This window comes from Parambassis ranga, chromosome 17 (genome assembly GCF_900634625.1).
Source record: "Parambassis ranga chromosome 17, fParRan2.1, whole genome shotgun sequence".
Classification (NCBI taxonomy): Eukaryota; Metazoa; Chordata; class Actinopteri; family Ambassidae; genus Parambassis; species Parambassis ranga.
The window spans coordinates 16,435,402-16,455,830 of record NC_041037.1 but is presented as its reverse complement, the minus strand read 5'-3'; the positions used below and the strand labels follow the sequence as shown (position 1 = coordinate 16,455,830).

Below are 20,429 nucleotides of genomic sequence, written 5' to 3'. Positions count from 1 at the left end.
TGTTCGTAATCCTATGGATTAATTTTTCTCTACTTCCCTCACTCAACTGTATATATATTTATTTATTCACAGAAGCAGGTGCTGAATAATTTGATTTTAGGAATAAGCATGAGGACATGAGAAAAAAAATGCAGCTGGCAACACTGCTGGCTAATATTTTTGTTCCATCACACACAATGTCAATGAATTGGAATAAAAAGGAAGTCTTGCATTGGCCGGGAATCGAACCCGGGCCTCCCGCGTGGCAGGCGAGAATTCTACCACTGAACCACCAATGCTTACATGAAAATGCTGCATTCGGTAGGGTTTCCATTTTCTTTGCTTTATGTTTAAAGTTGTTTTAAAAAATTATGAAACACTAAAAGGTCACATACTACTGCATACACTACTACTCACATACTGTGGGTAGTGAAAAAGGAAACCTCCCCGTCGGGGAATTGAACCCCGGTCTCCCGCGTGACAGGCGGGGATACTCACCACTATACTAACGAGGACTGGCTAGGGAAGGGCGAGGGTTGTAGCCTTATCTGCCGAAAACATGGGAGTGCTATAGAGACATGCCTCATCAGAAACAGAATCGTGTTTATTGCCATTCAGCTCAGAGTCTATCCTACTGTATTCTCGACCACATATCAGAAGTAGTGGCAAAGAACTGTATGTCCCGCAGCTGCTGCTCTACAGTCTCCCTACACTCCTCATACAGCCGGGGAAGCGCTGTTTGGTAAAAGTGCTTTCAGCCAGGTAGCTCATATCGGGGGTCCAAAACTTTTATAAGATTCTTAAATCCCTCATTTTCGACCACACTAATGGGAAGCATGTCTTTCGTGATGCGATTGGAATATAAATAGAACAAAATAAATAAAACTCTCAAAATATAAAACACTAAATAGCTTATTGAAAATGTCAAATCAAAATGTAAACGTAGCTACCTGAGGTTATCTATTAAGGTGCATTTAGAACATTATCAATGTAAAAACCAGAACAAAAAAAAAAACCAGCAGCTTTAGAACATATTTTTCAGACATAATCTTAGAACTTTTGATCTCTCCCTATCTAAAAATGAGACACAGTATGACAGATTAGTCACAGATTTTTAGCTAGAAAAACCAACTTGTCAACTTTATCTGGCTTGAGAGAAGCCCTTTGGCATGTTACTATGTTGCCACTGGTGCTGAACACACGCTCTGAATGAGAACTTGTTGCTGGAATGCAGAGATACTTTCGAGCTAGTTGGCTAACCCTTGGAAAGTTTCCCTCATGGAGTCTCCACCATTCAAGAGGATCCATCTCACTGTCTGCATCTGTACTGCCTCTTTCTTGTCACTGTCAATGTATTGGGTTTTGAACCTCGGATCAACAAGTGAAGCCATGTCCAGTAGGACATCAGTGGCTGGATCCTGGTATTTTTCAGTGAGGTAGTTAAGGACAGTTGTCTTAATTGCTTTGGTTAGCTCACTGTCATCCTCATTCATTTTGAGAAGGTCGGTTTTCAGGAGGTACAGGACAAGCTTGATATAAGACACACTCACATAGTCTTCCCCTGAAAGTGCATCAGTGAAATCTCTCAGTGGACCAAGGGCTTTCTTTAAGGATTCCATTACATCAAGATCTTGCCATGTTAGTACCAAATGCCTTGTCTTTTTGTCTGACTTCAGGACCTGAGAAATGGCCTTTTTTTGGTCCAACAGTCTCTCAATCATTGCAAGTTTGGACCCCCATCGTGTTGGTGACTCTGTGATGAGCTTTTGTTGTGGTAGTTTTATTTCTGTTTGAGCTTGACACAAATCCCTCTTCTTCCTCCAGCTGAAGGAGAATGCACTCACCACTTTCTTGCAGACAGATATTGTGCGATCCACGCGAGGGTCTTTGCCACTTTTTTCTGTAAGAGGAAGAGCAGGATATATTAACCAGATTTAATAATTAAATTTGAGTAAATAAAATCAACACAATGTACATTTTAACCCTCATGCATTGTTCGCAAACACTACCCTAATGTGTTGTTCGGGGACAAAAACGTCCCCTAACTTTAACGGTTTTAAAAATATATTAGATAAATATTTTTTTGAAATTTTTTTGCATAGACCTTTTAATTAACTTCAGTTCTAATCAACAGTAGTGAAAAAATCATTTTCCCCCAGGATTTTAACCCTTTAATCACCAATTTTATGAGGGGTGGTGCTGAAAATTGAAAAAAAAAAACACAAAATGGCTCATTTTTAATAGAAAAGGTGAATGTGGACTGGATTCTTTTGAACCTTTATTACAGTCTTGGTCATGTCAAACATCAGTAAAAAAATTGACTTGATTGCATTATTAGTTTTTGCACAGCACTGGATTTTCTTTTTTTCTCCCTAATGTGTTGTTCGGGGACAAAAACGTCCCCTAACTTTAACGGTTTTAAAAATATATTAGATAAATATATTTTTGAATTTTTTTTTCATAGACCTTTTCATTAACTTCAGTTCTAATCAACAGTAGTGAAAAAATCATTTTCCCCCAGGATTTTAACCCTTTAATCACCAATTTTATAAGGGGTGGTGCTGAAGATTGAAAAAAAAACACACAAAATGGCTCATTTTTAATAGAAAAGGTGAATGTGGACTGGATTCTTTTGAACCTTTATTACAGTCTTGGTCATGTCAAACATCAGTAAAAAAATTGACTTGATTGCATTATTAGTTTTTGCACAGCACTGGATTTTCTTTTTTTCTCCCTAATGTGTTGTTCGGGGACAAAAACGTCCCCTAACTTTAACGGTTTTAAAAATATATTAGATAAATATTTTTTTGAAATTTTTTTGCATAGACCTTTTAATTAACTTCAGTTCTAATCAACAGTAGTGAAAAAATCATTTTCCCCCAGGATTTTAACCCTTTAATCACCAATTTTATGAGGGGTGGTGCTGAAAATTGAAAAAAAAAAACACACAAAATGGCTCATTTTTAATAGAAAAGGTGAATGTGGACTGGATTCTTTTGAACCTTTATTACAGTCTTGGTCATGTCAAACATCAGTAAAAAAATTGACTTTATTGCATTATTAGTTTTTGCACAGCACTGGATTTTCTTTTTTTCTCCCATTTTGTCCCATAGACTTACATTATAAACACACTTTTTTTGACTGCACAGCCATGGCACTACATAATCATGCATTCTTGATTGTTGGTGGTTTACCCTGTTGGTAGGAGGTAAAATTTGTGATTTTTACAGTTAACAACTTAATTACCATATTAACCCTTTACCTGCAGGCCTGTGCTCATGTACTGTAGTTTCTGGCTTGTATATGGAGTTATAGGGAGTATTTTAGCACATAATTGTGTGTCTACACACTGTGTGTGTATGTTAGAGAGGAAGAGAGCCATTTGCACACTGATCTTGTTGTCTGTGAGTACACACAACCACAGAGTCTTCATAGTAAACAAAAACAAAGAAAGTGTTGCTATGCACGTGTGGCCCTTTGATGTCTACAGGTGCAGACTAAACAAAACAAAAAGGCAAGTGGTCTTACATGTGACCTTGTGGTCATTTGATGGTGAGAAGAGCAGAAAGCAACATGAAGAGAGGATTCACTTGTGCACAATCTCTGGAAATGATTGTGCAGCCTGGCTCTATGAAGGGCCAGGCTGTGAAGCTGTGAAGGCTGCACAAGTAGATCCGTCACTTGTTCACAAGCGAATCCTTCATTCGTTCACAAGTGAATCCTTCACTCATGCACAGGTGAATCCTCTCTTCATGCTGCTTGCTGCTCTTGTCACCATTAAATGACCAGGAGGATGCATGCAAGTCCACTAGTGTTTTTGTTTTGTTTAGTCTGAACCTCTCAGCATCAAAGGGCCCGGCACTTACTTTTAGGGCTGCAACAAATTTACTTTACTTTACTTTACTAAACTACTTTTAATACTAATTTTAGTAGGGGACTAAACTGTAGATTAGATTTGGTTAGTCAATGATTATTTATTATGTTATCAAGTTATCTATCTATGGTGTCTATTTAGTAACATGCACATGTACGTATGGTCGTGTGGAGCGCAACACACCATGGAAAAGGGGCACTTAGACCTCACTTAGACTAATTCAGTGATCTCAACTGAGACACTAACCTAAAAGTAAAGTCACTCTACTGGAGGACGTGTTTTCCGAAAGCTAAAAAAAAAAAAAAAAACAGCTATTTTACCCATCCACAACTTCAGACGCCAGAACTCCTGGATGTTTTCATTTTACATGCTTATGCATTGCCGTTGTACGTCTGAATTAGGTACACTTCACTTACTTAGTAACTTTATTTTCCTGACTTTCCTTCCCTGACAGTGTGCAAATGGCTCTCTTCCTCTCTAACATACACACACAGTGTGTAGACACACAATTATGTGCTAAAATACTCCCTATAACTCCATATACTTAAGCCAGAAACTACAGTACATGAGCACAGGCCTGCAGGTAAAGGGTTAATATGGTAATTAAGTTGTTAACTGTAAAAATCACAAATGTTACCTCCTACCAACAGGGTAAACCACCAACAATCAAGAATGCATGATTATTTAGTGCCATGGCTGTGCAGTCAAAAAAAGTGTGTTTATAATGTAAGTCTATGGGACAAAATGGGAGAAAAAAAGAAAATCCAGTGCTGTGCAAAAACTAATAATGCAATAAAGTCAATTTTTTTACTGATGTTTGACATGACCAAGACTATAATAAAGGTTAAAAAGAATCCAGTCCACATTCACCTTTTCTATTAAAAATGAGCCATTTTGTGTGTTTTTTTTTCAATTTTCAGCACCACCCCTTATAAAATTGGTGATTAAATGGTTAAAATCCTGGGGGAAAATGATTTTTTCACTACTGTTGATTAGAACTGAAGTTAATTAAAAGGTCTATGCAAAAAAATTTCAAAAAAATATTTATCTAATATATTTTTAAAACCGTTAAAGTTAGGGGACGTTTTTGTCCCCGAACAACACATTAGGGGGTAAAATTTGCCCACAGTGTACCGTTGACCTATGAAAAATTTTAAAATCATATTAACAAAATTTATGTAAAATTAAGCTTATTGAGGAAAAATGATTCAATTTGTCCACATATTGACAAAGTTATGGCCAAAATAAACAGAAAAATTTCTCTCAGAGGACAAAAATGTCCCGAACAACGCATGAGGGTTAATCAGTAATTGTGTATTATTGAGAGACTTTATTAAGTCAATTATTATTATTATTTATTATAATTTTCTATATATAGAAAATTATTTTCTATATATAGAAAATTATATATTAAAATGTAATTTATTATAATAAAATGATTTATTTATGTTCACTCACCAATGGCTAGATGCAGTCTATGCCCAAAGCAGGGCAGACGAGTCCAGTTGTTAAGTTCCAAGGCCTTCACCATGTTAGTCCCGCTGTCTGTGGTCATGCAGGTCATGTGATCCTCTTTGAGTCCCCAGCATTGAAGCGCTTCCCTCAGACCTTGCGCTATGAGTTCACCTGTGTGATCTTGTGGGAAGTATGTAGTTTGGAGCGTGGCACAGCAGAGCTTCCAGTTGTCAATATAATGGATTGTCAATGTAAAATAAGGCTCTGAAGTGCGGCTGGACCACAGGTCACTTGTTGTGGCAAAATACTGGACGTTTTGCACTTTGCGTTCAATTTTCAGAATACAGATGTGGAATGGCAATGCTGGAAAAAAAATTTGTGGCTGGGCAGCTCGTACCGCGGATCAATTACTTTGAGCAGTCTTTTAAAACCGTAGTTCTCGACTGTTTTGATAGGAGTCATATCTTTTGCTAGGTAAAAAGTAACTGCATCAGTCACCTCTTTCCACCGTTTGCTACTCCTTTCATATGCAGTACTTTTATCAAAGGCTTGTGTTATAGTTGGCTGTTTCTGTGTAGTGTCTTTTTTTTCGCTGTTACCACTGGCTGCTGTGTGGTTGGCCTCGCTATTTGCCTCTTGGCAAATAGTTTGGGATGCTGCCTCTTCAGGTGGTTAAATAGGTTTGTTGTGTTGCCATCCGAAGTATGAACCTTCTCTGTGCAAACTATGCAAAATACAGTTGTTTGCGCTTTGTCGTTTGGAGAAAACCCAAACCAATCCCATACGACTGAGGTGGAGTTCTTTTTTGGGACCAACTCCAATCTTTCACTTTCGCTGTCCGCCATGCCTACACCTTCAATAAAACCTGGAGGCTAGTAACAGCACTGCTTGTACTTCGCTATGATTGGCTAGTCATGTTCACGTGAGGCGGAGCGAGGAAAAAAACAAGCATAGAGCTGCAATTAATAGAACGTGCTCTATGGACGATAAAACGATCTGTCCGTTCTGGTAGATCGCCGATACGTTCAAATCCTTCACGATCATTTATCGTCAAATCGCACAGCCCTAGACTCAATCAACCAAGGCCAAAAACTGAAAAAAAAACGTATTATGCCATTTATTAGTACCATTGCATATTATATGCACTAGACTAACTTTTTGCACTGGTTGCACCAGTGCGCCTAACCTTTTTTTCTTGGGTGCACCGGCACAAAAGTTAGGTGCACCGCATCACACATCACACAGCCATTTGTTTTTTAATCACTGTCCATATATTTTATGGATCAGGCTTTAACTTGACACCTGTCTTAACACAGAAGTTCTTATCATCTTCTCTCATCATCTGCAGCTACATCTACTCTTTACCTGACAGCCTTGCAGGGCTCGTTTAAAAATGTGGGCCCTGAGCCTATAATCTATCAAAGTTTAACCCTTTGAATGGAATTATGGAAATGAGGGGAAAGTGACTCTTGTGATCATTTGTATGCAATCACTAATCACTATGCAATAACTCTTTTTATGCGACTGAGAACAAAGCATCTGTTAGATAACAGGAGGTATAAGAAACAAGCTGTTTAGAAAAGACCTTTAGAAAAGACCTGTCTACGTATGTGATTGCTTCTTTCATCTTTATAACGTGGATCAATACCGTCATGATGAAGTGCAGAGAATCTGAGCAGATCTCATTGAAACGCATGCTGACGGACTACGAGTGTACTTTTGAATGTTTTCACTCGTTCATGTTTTCACGCAGTCTCAACCTATTTGCTTAGAAGACGCTTTACTGCTGCGTTTAAAAGAATAACATCTGCTGCAGATGCATCAGAGGAGCAGATCCACCGAAAATTCGGTGCATCCCCAATAAACACACACTCGCGCACTGATACAACCTGCCTTTGTTTACTTTTCAGGTGTTCCCAGAAGTGCCACCTTGGCGACAAAGAAAGAATTTAATCATGTTTTCTCATTTTTGGAGAGCAAATGTTTTCGCCAGAATAATTAAAGGCCTGCCCCAAATAGCCGCCTGTCCCAAATATAAGCTGGGAATTTTGCAATTTGGGCAAATAAAGGCCTGGGCTATAATTAGAAGTTTTACGATATATGTGACTAATGAATTTTTGCTCACGTTTTTGTGAAGGCTTTGGGAGTATGTAGCATACGTATGTACATACAGACCCTTTCCAAAAAATTAGAATATCAAGGAAAAGTTCATTAATTTCCATAATACCATCCAAAAAGTTAAACATCCATAGATTAAGATTAAGATTAAGAAACCTTTATTAGTCCCACAATGGGGAAATTGAATTTTTGCAACGGCATACAGACAGCAAGGGATAAGTTAAGAAAAAGATATATACATTACAAAATAGACTACCAACAAAAAGATATATACATTATAAAATAGACTCAATCAAAAAACAGTTTACATATTAACAGTTGTTGCACAGGTGAGTGGAGGTAGAAGTGGTTTATAAACTGTGGATAGTGCATCAGAAACTAAATAAATAACAGTAAATAAAAGCGCACTGTGGTGTGTAAGTATTGCTCCTATCAGAAGTGTTTTATACAGTCTGACAGCAGCAGGAAGGAAAGACCTTCTGTATCTCTCCTTCACATACCGAGGGTGGAGCAGTCTGCCACTGAAGCTGCTCTGCAGTGCTGACAGGGTGGTCTCCTCAGCAGGTAGAGCCTGCTCTGGCCCTTCCTTTACAGTGCGTCTGTGTTGTGAGTCCAGTCCAGTTTGTTGTTGAGGTGAACACCCAGGTAATTTGTAAGAGTCCACCTGCTCAATGTCCATTCCCTGGATGTTCACCGGTGAGGGGGGGGCTGAGTGTCGTCTGCGAAAGTCCACCACCATCTCCTTGGTTTTCCCTGCATTGATCAGGAGGTGGTTTCGCTGACACCAGTCCACAAAGTTCTGCATCAGTCCTCTGTACTCGTCGTCGTCATCACTGATGAGACCAACAATCGCAGTGTCAACAGAGAACTTCTGCAGCACACAGCCGTCAGTGTTGTGTCTGAAGTCCGACGTGTAGAGGGTGAAAAGGAAGGGGGCCAGGACAGTCCCCTGAGGGGTACCCGTGCTACAGGTAAGCAGGTCAGACACACAGTTCTGGGCTCTCACAAACTGTGGTCGGTTTGTGAGGTAGTCCCTGATCCACTCTGACAGCAGGTGGTCCACCCCTGTCTGCTCCAGTTTGTCCTTCAGGATCGCCAGCTGGATGGTGTTGAAAGCACTGGAAAAATCAAAGAAGGTGATTCTCACAGTGCTGCCGGGCTTCTCCAGGTGAGAAAGAGCTCCATAACTCCACGCAGTTGGTCTGCACAGGACATAAGGAGCCTGGAGCTAATGGCATCTGGTCCAGCTGCCTTCCTTGTCTTTGTCTTCCTGAGTTCTGTTCTCACCTGGGCTGCTGTGAAGGACAGGGGTGGGGGTGGGGGATGAGTGTCTCTGTGTGGGTGTGAAATGGTTTTATGTTGTGATGAGCTAAGAGTGTGGGGGGCTGTGGGAGACGAACAAAGGCCAGGAGTCAGAGAGTAGAGGTGCGACTGCAAGGGGGGAGGAGTGGGTGCTACATCAAACCTATTGAAGTGTAGGTTTAGGTCATTGACCCACTTCTGGTGACATACTGAGTGAATGTGGGCAGAACAGATGAGGGAGAGGGCCTGTGGGTGCTGTGTGCTGTGTGAGAGCAGGGTGTCACAAAGCTGTGTTCGCGTTAGCAGAGGGAGGGACGTACACCACCGTTACAATCACATGTGAGAACTCACACCGTGGTAGGTAGAAAGGTCTCATGCTAACTGCTAACAGTTCGATGTCCCTGTTGCACAGTTGTTCTTTAATAGTGCAGTGTCCCGGTTTGCACCACCTCACGTTCACATACACAGCCAGCCCCCCTCCTTTTCCCTTACCGCTGTCCGCCGTTCTGTCTGCCCGCAGCAGATGAAAGTTTTCCAGCAGAAGAGTAGAATCCGGGATGTTCTGTGTGAGCCAGGTCTCGGAGAACAGAAGGACGCTGCTCTCCATGTACTCACGCGATAGTGAGTTAGTGCCGCTAGCTCATCCATCTTATTGGGAAGAGATCTCACATTTCCCATAGTGACGATGGGGAGAGCCGGTCTGAAGCATCTCTTCTTATCCCGACATTTCTTCCCGGCACTGCAACCACGGCGGGACTTCCGAACCAGTTCCGGGGGTATTTGGTGTCTGTCCCTGGGGAACACTACAGCGCTACGCAGCGTAATCAGCTGTTCCCTACTGTAAACAACGTGAGCCGCTTCATGCATTGTTGCTCTGGAAGTTGTTGAAAAGGCAGAAAAACAGCGAGAATCCTGATAAAAAACTGCAGGGACACAGTACTATACTCTACAAGTGTGTAGAGAGAAGTTTTGTACAAAAATAAAAGTGAAGAATAGCGAAAAGTAGGAAAAAAAGAGACAGTAAGCAGGAGCCATTGCAAGCAGCAGCCGGTCTCCACCAGTGCCGGAAGTGTGACTCAGGGCCCACATTTGAATGATTTCAAGTATTGATTTGTTTAGTTTTACAAAATTTGGGCTCCCAGCTCATAAAGCCCACAAAAAACAGGAATTACTGTGAAGAAATCAGCCCAAACTTTGCTGGCCATGAATGTTTTAAACGGAGTGTCACACACTAATCATCTACTAAACTCAAAACACCTGCACAGGTTTCCCCAGGTGTTATTAAATTGCTTCAGGTCGGGTCACTATGGGGAAGACTGCAAACTTGACAACTGACCCTTCATAGAATAGGTAAGCTACAAAAGTTCATAGCTATCCAGGAGATCGGCTACAACTGTCGGGTTCATAGGAAGCATCTCAACTGGGCCAAGGAGAAGAAGGACTGGACTGTTGACCAGTGGTCCAAGGTCGCTTTTCCCCCAATGTAGGTAAAGTGTGACTTTCAATTCGGGAACCAAGGTCTAAGGGTTTGGAGGAAGTGGGGTGAGCAGAACCAGAGCTGCTTGAGGTCAAGTGTGAAATATCCACAGTAAGTGATCATTTGGGGTGCAATGTCCGGTGCAGGTGCTGGTAAACTTTTTCTTAAATCCAGGGTCACAGCAAAAGTCTACCGGAATGTTTTGGAGGACTTCATGATTCCTTGCAGATATCACAGTGCTTGACTGGCCAGCCAACTCGCCAGACCTAAACCCCATTGAGAATCTCTGGGGTGTTCTTAATAGGTAAATGAGGGGCACCAGACCCAAAAACAAAGAGCTGACAGCAAGCATTAAGGACATTTCATAACGGCCACACAATGCCACAAGCTGATTGCCTGAATGCCACGGCGCATCGAGGCAGTGATTAAGGCAAAGGGATTCCCAACCAAGTATTGACATATCGCTTAGACAGTACCATATATTGAATGATTGAGATCCACGTTTTTTTTTTTTTTTGCAAAAACTGAGAAGTAAATGATGATTTCTTCACAGTATTCTAATTTTCTAAATTCCTGTTTTTGTGAGTTTTATGAGCTGGGAACCCAAATTATGTGGGCCCTGAGCCTATAATCTATCAAAGTTTAACCCAAAGTCTAACCCTTTTCTAAACAAGCTGTTTAGAAAAGATTTTTAGAAAAGGCGTGTCTACGTATGTGATTGCTCCTTTCAGAGTGAAGGATTAATAAATTAATACCTAGGGAAAAAAAGCTATCCGTCCCTGGGTGGGCTCGAACCACCAACCTTTCGGTTAACAGCCGAACGCGCTAACCGATTGCGCCACAGAGACAGCTGCTTAGTGTCTTAGTCAAGCATGAACATGTGTACACCCGTAGACCTGTGAGCCACTAACCGCACAATGCACTGCTATTTTTTCCTTCCTTCCTAAACAATACAAAACAATGCACTGCTATTTTTTCCTTCCTTCCTAAACAATACAAAACAGAGATAGCGGTGGTAGCGGAGATAGCTGTATTCATCTCTGTGTGGACCTGTGACCTAAAACCTGACAATATTTCAGAGCTCAGCCTAAATGTCTTAAAGTAGGCTTTCAGAGGAGCACGTGACCTTTTTGGGGGAGCTTGGCTCCCCGTTGCTCCCCCATTATTCGAACGCTGGCAAGGTCTTAAATCGTGCTTGAGCAACTGGCTAAACATCGAGATATTTTCTCAGGCACATATGGCCCGGCTAGCTCAGTCGGTAGAGCATGAGACTCTTAATCTCAGGGTCGTGGGTTCGAGCCCCACGTTGGGCGACAATGTTTTGTGTAATTAACCAGCCTGGCTTATTTAGGGCCCTATAAAATCTGTTTTATTTTTCCCAAATTCTGTTTTTTCCATTTTAATTTTTGGGAATTCCGTTTTTTCAGTTTTAATTTTGGTCGCGTGGTCGCGTGGATGTGTAGAACCTGCTTTGGAAACGGGGGAGCGCACAGCGCGTCCTCGCTGTCTGATGTGTTTAGTCAGATCCTGCAGTAGAGTGCCTCAAAAAATCATAGACAGGCTATTCTGTTCAGATTTACTATATATGTGACTATTGGATTTATTTTTCTGCTGGACACTTTTTTTTTTTTTCTGTGTTGTTGTTGTTTTTTTTATTACAATTACATTTTTTGGTGCCGAAACCTGGGATTGCTGCAGTAATGGCAGACGAAGAAAGAAATAACGGACAACGGATGTTGAGGGACAACGTCTTGAAAAGTTAAAGACAAAGCGTTGGACAATACCGAGTTCTACTATGAGACTGTTGAATAATATGGATAGTGAATTACTAAAGGAAGATCCGGATGTTGGCCGTGTGAGAGAGATGCTCGCTGTATTAGCGGCAAAGGAGGACAGTTTGTGCGAACTTGATCGTGTGATGGAAGAACACACTTCGCTGGCGGACGTTGTGAGTATTGGCAACCTCCAGCCGTACCGGCTAAGTGACGTCAGCGCACAGTCTGCCGGCTCTCAGCAGAGCAACCAGACAGTGAGACTGCCAAAGCTTATTATTGAGAAGTTTAACGGAGATGTAAGTTTATGGCAGGAATTTTGGAGCCAATATGAGACTGCTATTCACTGCAATGATGCCCTTTGTAAGAGAGAGAAGTTTACTTACCTGGCCAGGAAAATAATCTCTCCTTAAATGCTCAATAATCACAAGATGATTATTGACCCAAGGAAGAGGAGAGGCCAGCACGCCCCACTCTTCATCAACAAGGCCCAGGTAGAGAGGGTGAAAACCTTCAAACTCCTCAGTACCCACATCAGTGAGGATCTCACCTGGGCTCACAACACGCGGCAGATCATCAGAGACTCTTCTTTCTCAGGAAGTAGGGGTGGGCGATATGGCAAAAAATTCAAATATCACGATTCTTTAATGATAAAATCACGATCACGATTTTATCACAATATGTTTTTACATTGACACTAATTTGCATGTTTCTGTGTAAATGACTTCAGGTAGCCTGCTCTGTCACTTCTCAAAAACTATCAGTAGATCTAAAAGTAAACTCTGACAATGTGCACTCAGTATTAGTTTTCAATAAACATGAAAATTTAAATAACAATTACAGAACAAAATAAAGTTTTATTTCAAATGGGTTAAAAAGACTAATGTAGTTCTGTAGAGTATTATTCAACAGTCATTTAAACAGACTGAAGTGTGCCTCCTAAGGTTAAACAATAAATACAGTATTGAGACTTAAGTAACTCCTTAAGTTCAATGTCATTTTGAACAAATGATCAAACTTTAATGGGAATCATATCTAAGGAAAAACGGAGCTGCTGGACATCAGGACAGGACATCTACAATGCCCGGGTCACAAAGAGGGCCCACAAGATCATCAAAGACCACACTCACCCACAGCACTCACTGTTCACACTCCTGCCGTCAGGCAGACGCTTCAGGAGTGTGAAAGCAAGGACAACAAGACTAAAAAACAGTTTCTATCCACAGGCCATCAGGCTGCTGAACACTGACTGAACATTTATCTTGTAACATCATTGCCACAATGCAAAAATTGCACATATTTGTTTTTGCATGTACAATCTGTCCCTCTGAAAATTTTTTACTTCCTAGATGCCATTTCCTGCATTCTTGTGGATTTGGCGGACAGGTCGTTAAACACCTATTTTACCTACAGTAGTAAACCCTTAAGCTGGATCCATACTCCGCGAGACAAAGACATTTTTCCCCCGTGCAGACGTTACGCCCACAAAATGACGTCATTTTTTGTCTCTGACCGCCCGCTGATCCGCACTTTTGTGCACAGGGTCCGGGCCGAACTTTGTCTTTCAAGGCTGTGCGGCAACCATGCTGTGATTGGTCGGAATTTTCAGACAGCCATTCACACATACCAGATGGTGACTGTTACCATTCTATATACTCCTACATACCCGGGCATAACAGGCTCGTTAACAATGTCTGTATATCTTTGCTATTGTTACTTTTAATGTCGCATCTTCACAGCTCATCACCGGACAGTTTGAAGTATCGCAGGCACATTGGAACACAGTAGATGTGCAAATGTGGTCATAAAGGCACAAACACTGAATCTTTGCTATTGTTACATTTAATGTCGCATTTTCACAACTCATCGCCGGACATCTCACGCTGTTGCAGGCACCCTCTCTGTATAATGCCCTCTTGCCATGGCACAAGTCCTTGTGGTGTGTTAAACAACTCAGTAAAGTCTTTCCTAGTTTAGTGGGCGGGCCGTATGAGGTGTTCAGCACACACGCGTCTCGCGGAGTATGGTACCTCAGTGCGGAAAAGACCTTTTTTTTGTATCTCTTACCACCCGTGGAGTGCGTTCTCCACTCTTTGTCTCGCGGAGTATGGAACAGCCTTAAGTTTACGCGTCTTTAGGTGTGTTTTAAGCTGGGAGCACACAAACATGAACAAAGGACTTTCTTCTCACTCTCGGCGGTCTCGGAGACACATGGCCCCACAGTAGACTCCACAGTAGTGTGCAAGAACGATTGTATGATTGGTCGGAATTTAGTGGGCGTGATGAATGTGGTGAAGCACAAGAGCTTCTTCAGGTGCAGAACACACAGACAGAAGGAGGAAGTACAATGACGATGGACAGTTTAGATGAGCAGCTGGCAAACAGCTTCTGGAAGGAGAAAAACTGTGCACAGAGGAGAGTGTCTGTCCAAAAGGTGGCAATAAAATAAAATTAATCCCAGTATTGATCACAGCGTTAGTGGCCACATCCCAGGCCGTTCTCACTGCAACAGATCCTGGCCAAAAGGTCACCAAGAAGGAAGGCTAAAATGCAAACGGTGCCTCCAGGTGGACAACAGGAGGAGTGACACACACTGCAAGTGTCAGGCCTGTTATGTGCCCCTCTGTGTTGTGGTGGACAGGAACTGTTTTTTGAAGTGGCACAAATAATTTGTGGTGGATTTTATTGTGACACCTGAGTGTGTTGTAAATACTTGTAAATAGCTGTACAAAAACGCCTGAGGCATTTACTGCATTCAAGGTAAATGGTTGTAAGTAACTTTGCTACATCTGTTGATACTTTTTGAAATTTTCAAAATTTACATTTGCATTCTAACTTATAACCATGGTTTGTATCTTATCTTAACACGGTATGTCAAAAAGAAAACTGTTTCCGCCCGGTTTCGAACCGGGGACCTTTCGCGTGTTAGGCGAACGTGATAACCACTACACTACGGAAACCTTGAACACAATAGCCAACATGACTCAAAACAAACCTCAGCTGGTCAGTCATCTGTTAGTCAGGGATGTCTATCAGCAAGCACAAGACATGAGCGTTAATATGATCTCAAAAATATGCTACTTTAAGCGCTAAAATATTCAATTTGGTGCACTTAAACAGACACAGCAATTTTTCCCATATTCTGCACACCTCACACTCATGCGTTGGTGGTATAGTGGTTAGCATAGCTGCCTTCCAAGCAGTTGACCCGGGTTCGATTCCCGGCCAACGCAACGCTTTTCTTTTTTTTTGTTACACAGTTTTTGCCTCAAAACTACATAAACACATGACTTCACATGTGTTGTTGTTTTAATGATGACTATAGGACAGCAGAACAACACATACTTCTACTTGCATTAGTAGAATTACCACCGCTGTGAGCAGAATCTCATTAATATGAGGGCTCAGGTCTTTCGCAGCGTCACAGTACCCCTGACCACTGAGGCTATCGCGAGGCATAACCTAAAACGTAATCGACGTTCCGACTTAAATTGTAACGCTAAAATAAGTCGTTGGTCACAGCTGAACAAAATATAATACCAAATATTAGAGGACATACTGATAAAACGGTATTTTTTTTTATCTTTGACTACAGCGTGTCCTTTCTTCACAGTCCATGCTGCTCTTAAGCGAAACGTAATGAACGTGACAACATGGGCCAATCACAGAAGACTTCAACGCCAAGCATGTCGAAACCCACAAAACAAACTAGAAATCATAACAAACTGGAAACCATGCTTGTTCAACCACTGTTTGAGAAAAGTAAATGACATTAACCTCTTCTTCAATGCCATGAGCAGATACAAATTACTCAATGTGCTTAAGGATATTGTGGTACTGGGTTTGTTTGTTTGTTTAAATTAGTACAGCTATATAATTAACTACTTAGTAAAGCTTCCTAATCATTATTCCAACGACTGTGATAAAAACATCGTCTGTAAGGCTATCATGTTAGCCGAAGGTGGCTAGGCTTCCTCGCATGACAAGGTCATTGTCGCTAGCTAGCTTCCATAAAGTAAAGTAGGATTTTGCCAGTTCTTTCCAAATTCTGCTGACGTCTCAAAACAAACTTGCAAAAAGAATTCTAAGAGCAGCTTACCTTAAAGTACGCCGGCTACGGAGACCTTCGGGGGAGTTTATCCGTGTTTGACATGCTGACCTTCCGCTACACGCTCAAGCTAACTCCAGTGCGCAGCTCCCAGCAGCACCTTCTTCAGCACGTGACCTGAGGTGCGTTTAAGTGCGGCGCTGTTGCTCATTTTTATTCAGCATTTATACAGCATTATAATCGATGTTTAAGTAAACGAAATAGTATTTATTGTTCAATGTTTGCCAGAAAGCTGGATGAAATTATTAAATCTGTCTTCTGTTATTTTGTAGGCTTCCATTTTGTCACTGCGGCTGAACACACAGATCAGAAAAAAGTAATGGCTAAATATTTCTAAGAAATTCCTGCTTTGGTTTTGTTATCATTTGTTGGCATATTATAATAGATAAACAGTAAATAAAGTCATTATAACACAGTAGTATAGTATTTTGGCAGTGGGTGTTGCTATGGTAACGCTGGTTGATAAGTTAAAGGTTATTCTGTTGAAGACTGCAGGTTTAAAATGACACAGTGTGAGCTCAACAGATCTGTTGCCTGCTCATCATTACACAGCCGGGCCTCCAACCGAACTCCTGCTGCAGGATCTAGTTCACCTTTGAGGAGCAATACTCAATATAAACCACAGGGAGGCGCTGTGTGCTCTGTACAACACTGGCATAAATTTCTTAATCTATCCGTTTATGGTGGATTTAAGTCTTTTTTTTATTTTACATTGGTAGTTTTATGTCGTAAAATAAAAGGACTGCAGTTCAGACATGTAAAAGGAGAAAGGTGGTTTTACACGAGCTGTGTAATTTGGTTGTTTTCATTTAGTTTGTAAAATGTTAATTTGAACTGGGGTAAAAAAATAAATAATCCACCTTTTATCACTCGTCTACATAACGATCGTTGACTGTGGCAAATGCATTGTTTTTCTTCTTGTGCACTTGTTATACCCTATTCATTAGTAAGGTAAATAAAATCAATCACTTGCATGCCAAGTTGACACATTTACAGAAATAAATATTCATCCCTTGTTTTAAGAATAAAACGTTTTATTCATGTTTTTGCTGAGTCGGTGAAAATGAACTAAACTAGTTTTGTTTGTTTTTATGGGACCCTGCAACCGGGCCCCTTTACTAAACCACGTGCACGTCCAGTTGTCACGTGACAAAAGCGCAACAGGATGGTTGTCTTGGAAACGAGCTTCTCTCCACACAGCGCGACGGCTTGCAACTGCAGCCAGGGACCCATCCGGACAAATCAACTAAATTAACCGACGACAATTCACCCGCGGTGAGTACACGTCATTTTACATGACGTCATTTACAGTGTTAGCGTGAGTCGCAGCGCAGCGTTACAGACACAGCAGACTAGGAATAGAAAAGGGTGTCAAATAAGATGCAGTGGGGTTGGTTAGTTGCCTGTTGGTGTCGCTGCAGTGTGATGCGACTTCCGGTAGTGACCTTCAAGATAAGAGCGCGTCACTAGATGTCGCCGTTAGCTGGGTTAGCTTTGAGGGCGGGAGCGGGAGAGGGGGGCAACAAAATGCGTCATAAATAGTGATAACGACCCTACCGATATTAGGAGAACGTACACGGGTTAAATCAATCTTTGTTATTGTGCTCTTATTTTTGAGGCAAACCGTCTCTTCCGGTTTTGTGGTTGTAATTTTACAGCGCTTCAACCGAGTCAGCATCAAAATCATGTCACAGCTAGCAGAGCGATGAACAGCCTGGACGATGATACTGATAAACACAAGCACCTCTATGAATCTGACCCAATGACACACAGAGCATGCTCTGATCTACATGCTGCCCCCCCCCCCCCCCCTGCAGGTCACCATGCAGGATAACAGGAATGGGATGATGTCGTTCCCACCGCCCATCAGCAGAGACAGAGTGATCTGGGAATTCCCAAAGGTACAAACATTTTGTTTACATCACTCATCACTTTACATAATATTGTGACAATGTTGTGTGCTCCAGCTCTTAGACGCAGGTCCAGGAAAATCTCAGTGTTTTACTGAGAGATCGCTGAAGTCCAAAAACAGGAGGAGCAGCAGTTTGCAGTCTGGTGGAGGTTGTGTTTATGGGAAACGTGTGACTTCTACCTAACTTTCTCAGATAGTTAAATCAGAGTCAGATCACAGCACTCATGGTAATTATGGGCTGTTTACCCACAAGGAAAAGCCGTAGTATCACAGTTTACCAGCTCAGTAACAGTGTAACCTCATTACAGTGTAAACTTTGCATGACTTTATGTAATGCATCAAATCATGACAATGCTATATGCTATATACATGTATGGTGCACTGACAGGGAACATTAGCAACTCTATTGCTAGCTGTCACACTTCCCAAATAACTGTAATGATGGCACTACAGTGGTGCTTAGTGAAAGATTAACATGTATACCATGTATAATGTAAGATTTAGATTCAGACCAGTGTCCTGTTGTTTACAGTGCTACACGCCTGAGGCCTCTCTGCAGATGAAGAAAGACTGGGACTCTCAGGCGAAAGAAGCTTGTAAAGACAGAGCTGCCAGACATCAGCCGTGAGTCTGCTGCTTTTGTGTCATCCTTAACGTCACTGTATGCCACAGGCTACTTTTTGATTCCCACTTTAGTCAGTAACAGCAACACAATTGATTGTTTTCTTTGAAGGTGGGACCGACAGAAGATGTCCAAAGTGGTGGTTGTTGGAGACCTCAATGTGGGGAAGACCTGTCTCATTAACAGGTACTTGATTAAGCCTAAATATCACATTATCAGCATCTTTTTCCCCTCTTAGATGCTTTCTCTTAGCCCGTATGATACACAGCACGTGGTTCACAATCATGACAGAGCTGCATAAAGAAAGCATTTTATGTAAAACACAAAGGAGCTGACTGATGCATTAACCAGACAAAACCTTTTGCTTCTCAGATTCTGTAAAGATGTATTTGAAAGAGATTACAAAGCCACCATAGGAGTGGACTTTGAGATTGAGAGGTTTGAAATATCCGGAGTACCGTTCTCTCTTCAGATGTGAGTAACAGCAACAATCCCACATGTCTGTGCATGTAGCTGTAGAATCCACTGTCACTTATTAACTTATTAACTTAACTTATTGCAGCTGGGATACTGCTGGACAGGAAAAATTCAAGTGCATAGCTTCAGCATACTATAGAGGCGCTCAGAGTAAGACCTTACCCAACTCACCGCTGAACATCTGAGGCTTTTTATACTGTATAAAGTCATAATGCAGAATATTTCTTCTTCATCTTTTTCAGTCGTTGTCACCGTTTTTGACATGGCTGACATTAAGTCTTTAGATCATACACGGTAGGTCTGATTATTACATGGTTACCAACACTTTCATCAGTGTTCATTTATGATAAATGAATCATTATCTACATCTGTGTGTAGATATTGATTGCACTATAGGATACTGGGGTATCAATGTATATATTTTTGTAGTCATTATTATTTATACATATTATTTAAGGTGTTTGTGTTTTCTTTTTGTAGGGGTGGGTTAGGGATGGGATGGGGGTGGGGTTATTGCAGGTAGAGTGCTGAGGGTAACTCCCAGTAGAAAGCCAGGGAAGCAGACAGGACAGACAGAAGCCTGGAGGCTACAACAAGTGTGTGTGTGTTACACTGAAAGATGGTGTTGCTCTCCCAGGCAATGGCTGGATGAGGCAATGAGGGAAAATGAGCCTGGCTCCTGTTTCATCTTCCTGGTTGGCACTAAGACTGATTTGTTGGTGAGTACAGTTCATATTTTTCATGGACATATGCATTCCACACTTTTCTTCCAACTGTCTTGTTCTTAAGCCCTGCGAAGAAAGACAGCGGACAGAAAGAGACGCCATCAGGATTGCAACAGAAATGCATGCAGAGTTTTGGGCTGTTTCAGCTAAAACAGGTAAACCTACGAACCCGCATGTTATTGCCAACTTAGACAACATATCCAAGAGGAGCCACTGTTAGAATCTGCCTGTTTTTTGTGTCTCCAGGGGAAAATGTGCAGGGGTTTTTCTTCAGGGTCGCAGCGTTGGCCTTTGAGAAGTGCATGCTGAGGGACATGGAGAATGGAGTCCCTGCTAGAATTGGATATGGAGACAGCATCAGTAAGTAAACGACTCAAAACCATACAAAGGAAAGTTTTGAGTGTGTAAAAGTATACTTACATATACTGCTTGCTTTGTCAGGATCGGATTGTGCCAACCTGGAGGAGGCTGCGAACCAAAACATGAAGAAAAACTGCTGCTGATAAAAAGAAGCAGAACCACACGAAGGCGCTGCTGCGGCTGTAGAAGGAAAAAGTGACTGTGTTTCACTGGAGTGAAAATGTGCCTTAACACTGCCATGATTTCTG

General features: G+C 41.6%; 1 protein-coding gene and 6 non-coding genes across 8 annotated transcripts; 3 read left to right on the top strand and 4 right to left on the bottom strand.

The window, feature by feature from the left end:
- Positions 1–207: 207 nt before the first annotated feature.
- Positions 208–278, bottom strand: trnag-gcc (transfer RNA glycine (anticodon GCC)). Its single transcript has one exon. It is a non-coding gene; the product is annotated as a tRNA-Gly (tRNA).
- A 144-nt stretch (positions 279–422) lies between these two features.
- On the bottom strand, positions 423–494 carry trnad-guc (transfer RNA aspartic acid (anticodon GUC)). The gene has a single exon. It is a non-coding gene; the product is annotated as a tRNA-Asp (tRNA).
- Positions 495–10,979: 10,485 nt separating this feature from the next.
- Positions 10,980–11,053, bottom strand: trnan-guu (transfer RNA asparagine (anticodon GUU)). Its single transcript has one exon. It is a non-coding gene; the product is annotated as a tRNA-Asn (tRNA).
- Positions 11,054–11,445: 392 nt separating this feature from the next.
- trnak-cuu (transfer RNA lysine (anticodon CUU)) lies at positions 11,446–11,518 on the top strand. Its single transcript has one exon. It is a non-coding gene; the product is annotated as a tRNA-Lys (tRNA).
- Positions 11,519–14,864: 3,346 nt separating this feature from the next.
- trnav-aac (transfer RNA valine (anticodon AAC)) lies at positions 14,865–14,937 on the bottom strand. The gene has a single exon. It is a non-coding gene; the product is annotated as a tRNA-Val (tRNA).
- A 201-nt stretch (positions 14,938–15,138) lies between these two features.
- On the top strand, positions 15,139–15,210 carry trnag-ucc (transfer RNA glycine (anticodon UCC)). The gene has a single exon. It is a non-coding gene; the product is annotated as a tRNA-Gly (tRNA).
- Positions 15,211–17,274: 2,064 nt separating this feature from the next.
- Positions 17,275–20,343, top strand: rab36 (RAB36, member RAS oncogene family). 2 transcript variants are annotated; one of them, XM_028427847.1, is made up of 11 exons: positions 17,275–17,360; positions 17,903–17,986; positions 18,530–18,621; positions 18,731–18,805; positions 18,992–19,093; positions 19,182–19,246; positions 19,339–19,390; positions 19,734–19,815; positions 19,886–19,976; positions 20,068–20,181; positions 20,263–20,343. In XM_028427847.1, the coding sequence occupies exons 2-11, from the start codon at positions 17,909–17,911 to the stop codon at positions 20,322–20,324; spliced, it is 813 nt and encodes a 270-aa protein (XP_028283648.1). In that variant the 5' UTR covers positions 17,275–17,360; positions 17,903–17,908; the 3' UTR covers positions 20,325–20,343. The 2 variants fall into 2 exon arrangements, with proteins under 2 accessions (XP_028283648.1, XP_028283646.1); XM_028427845.1 differs by lacking the exon at positions 17,275–17,360 and having other exon boundaries at positions 17,867–17,986.
- Positions 20,344–20,429: the final 86 nt, after the last annotated feature.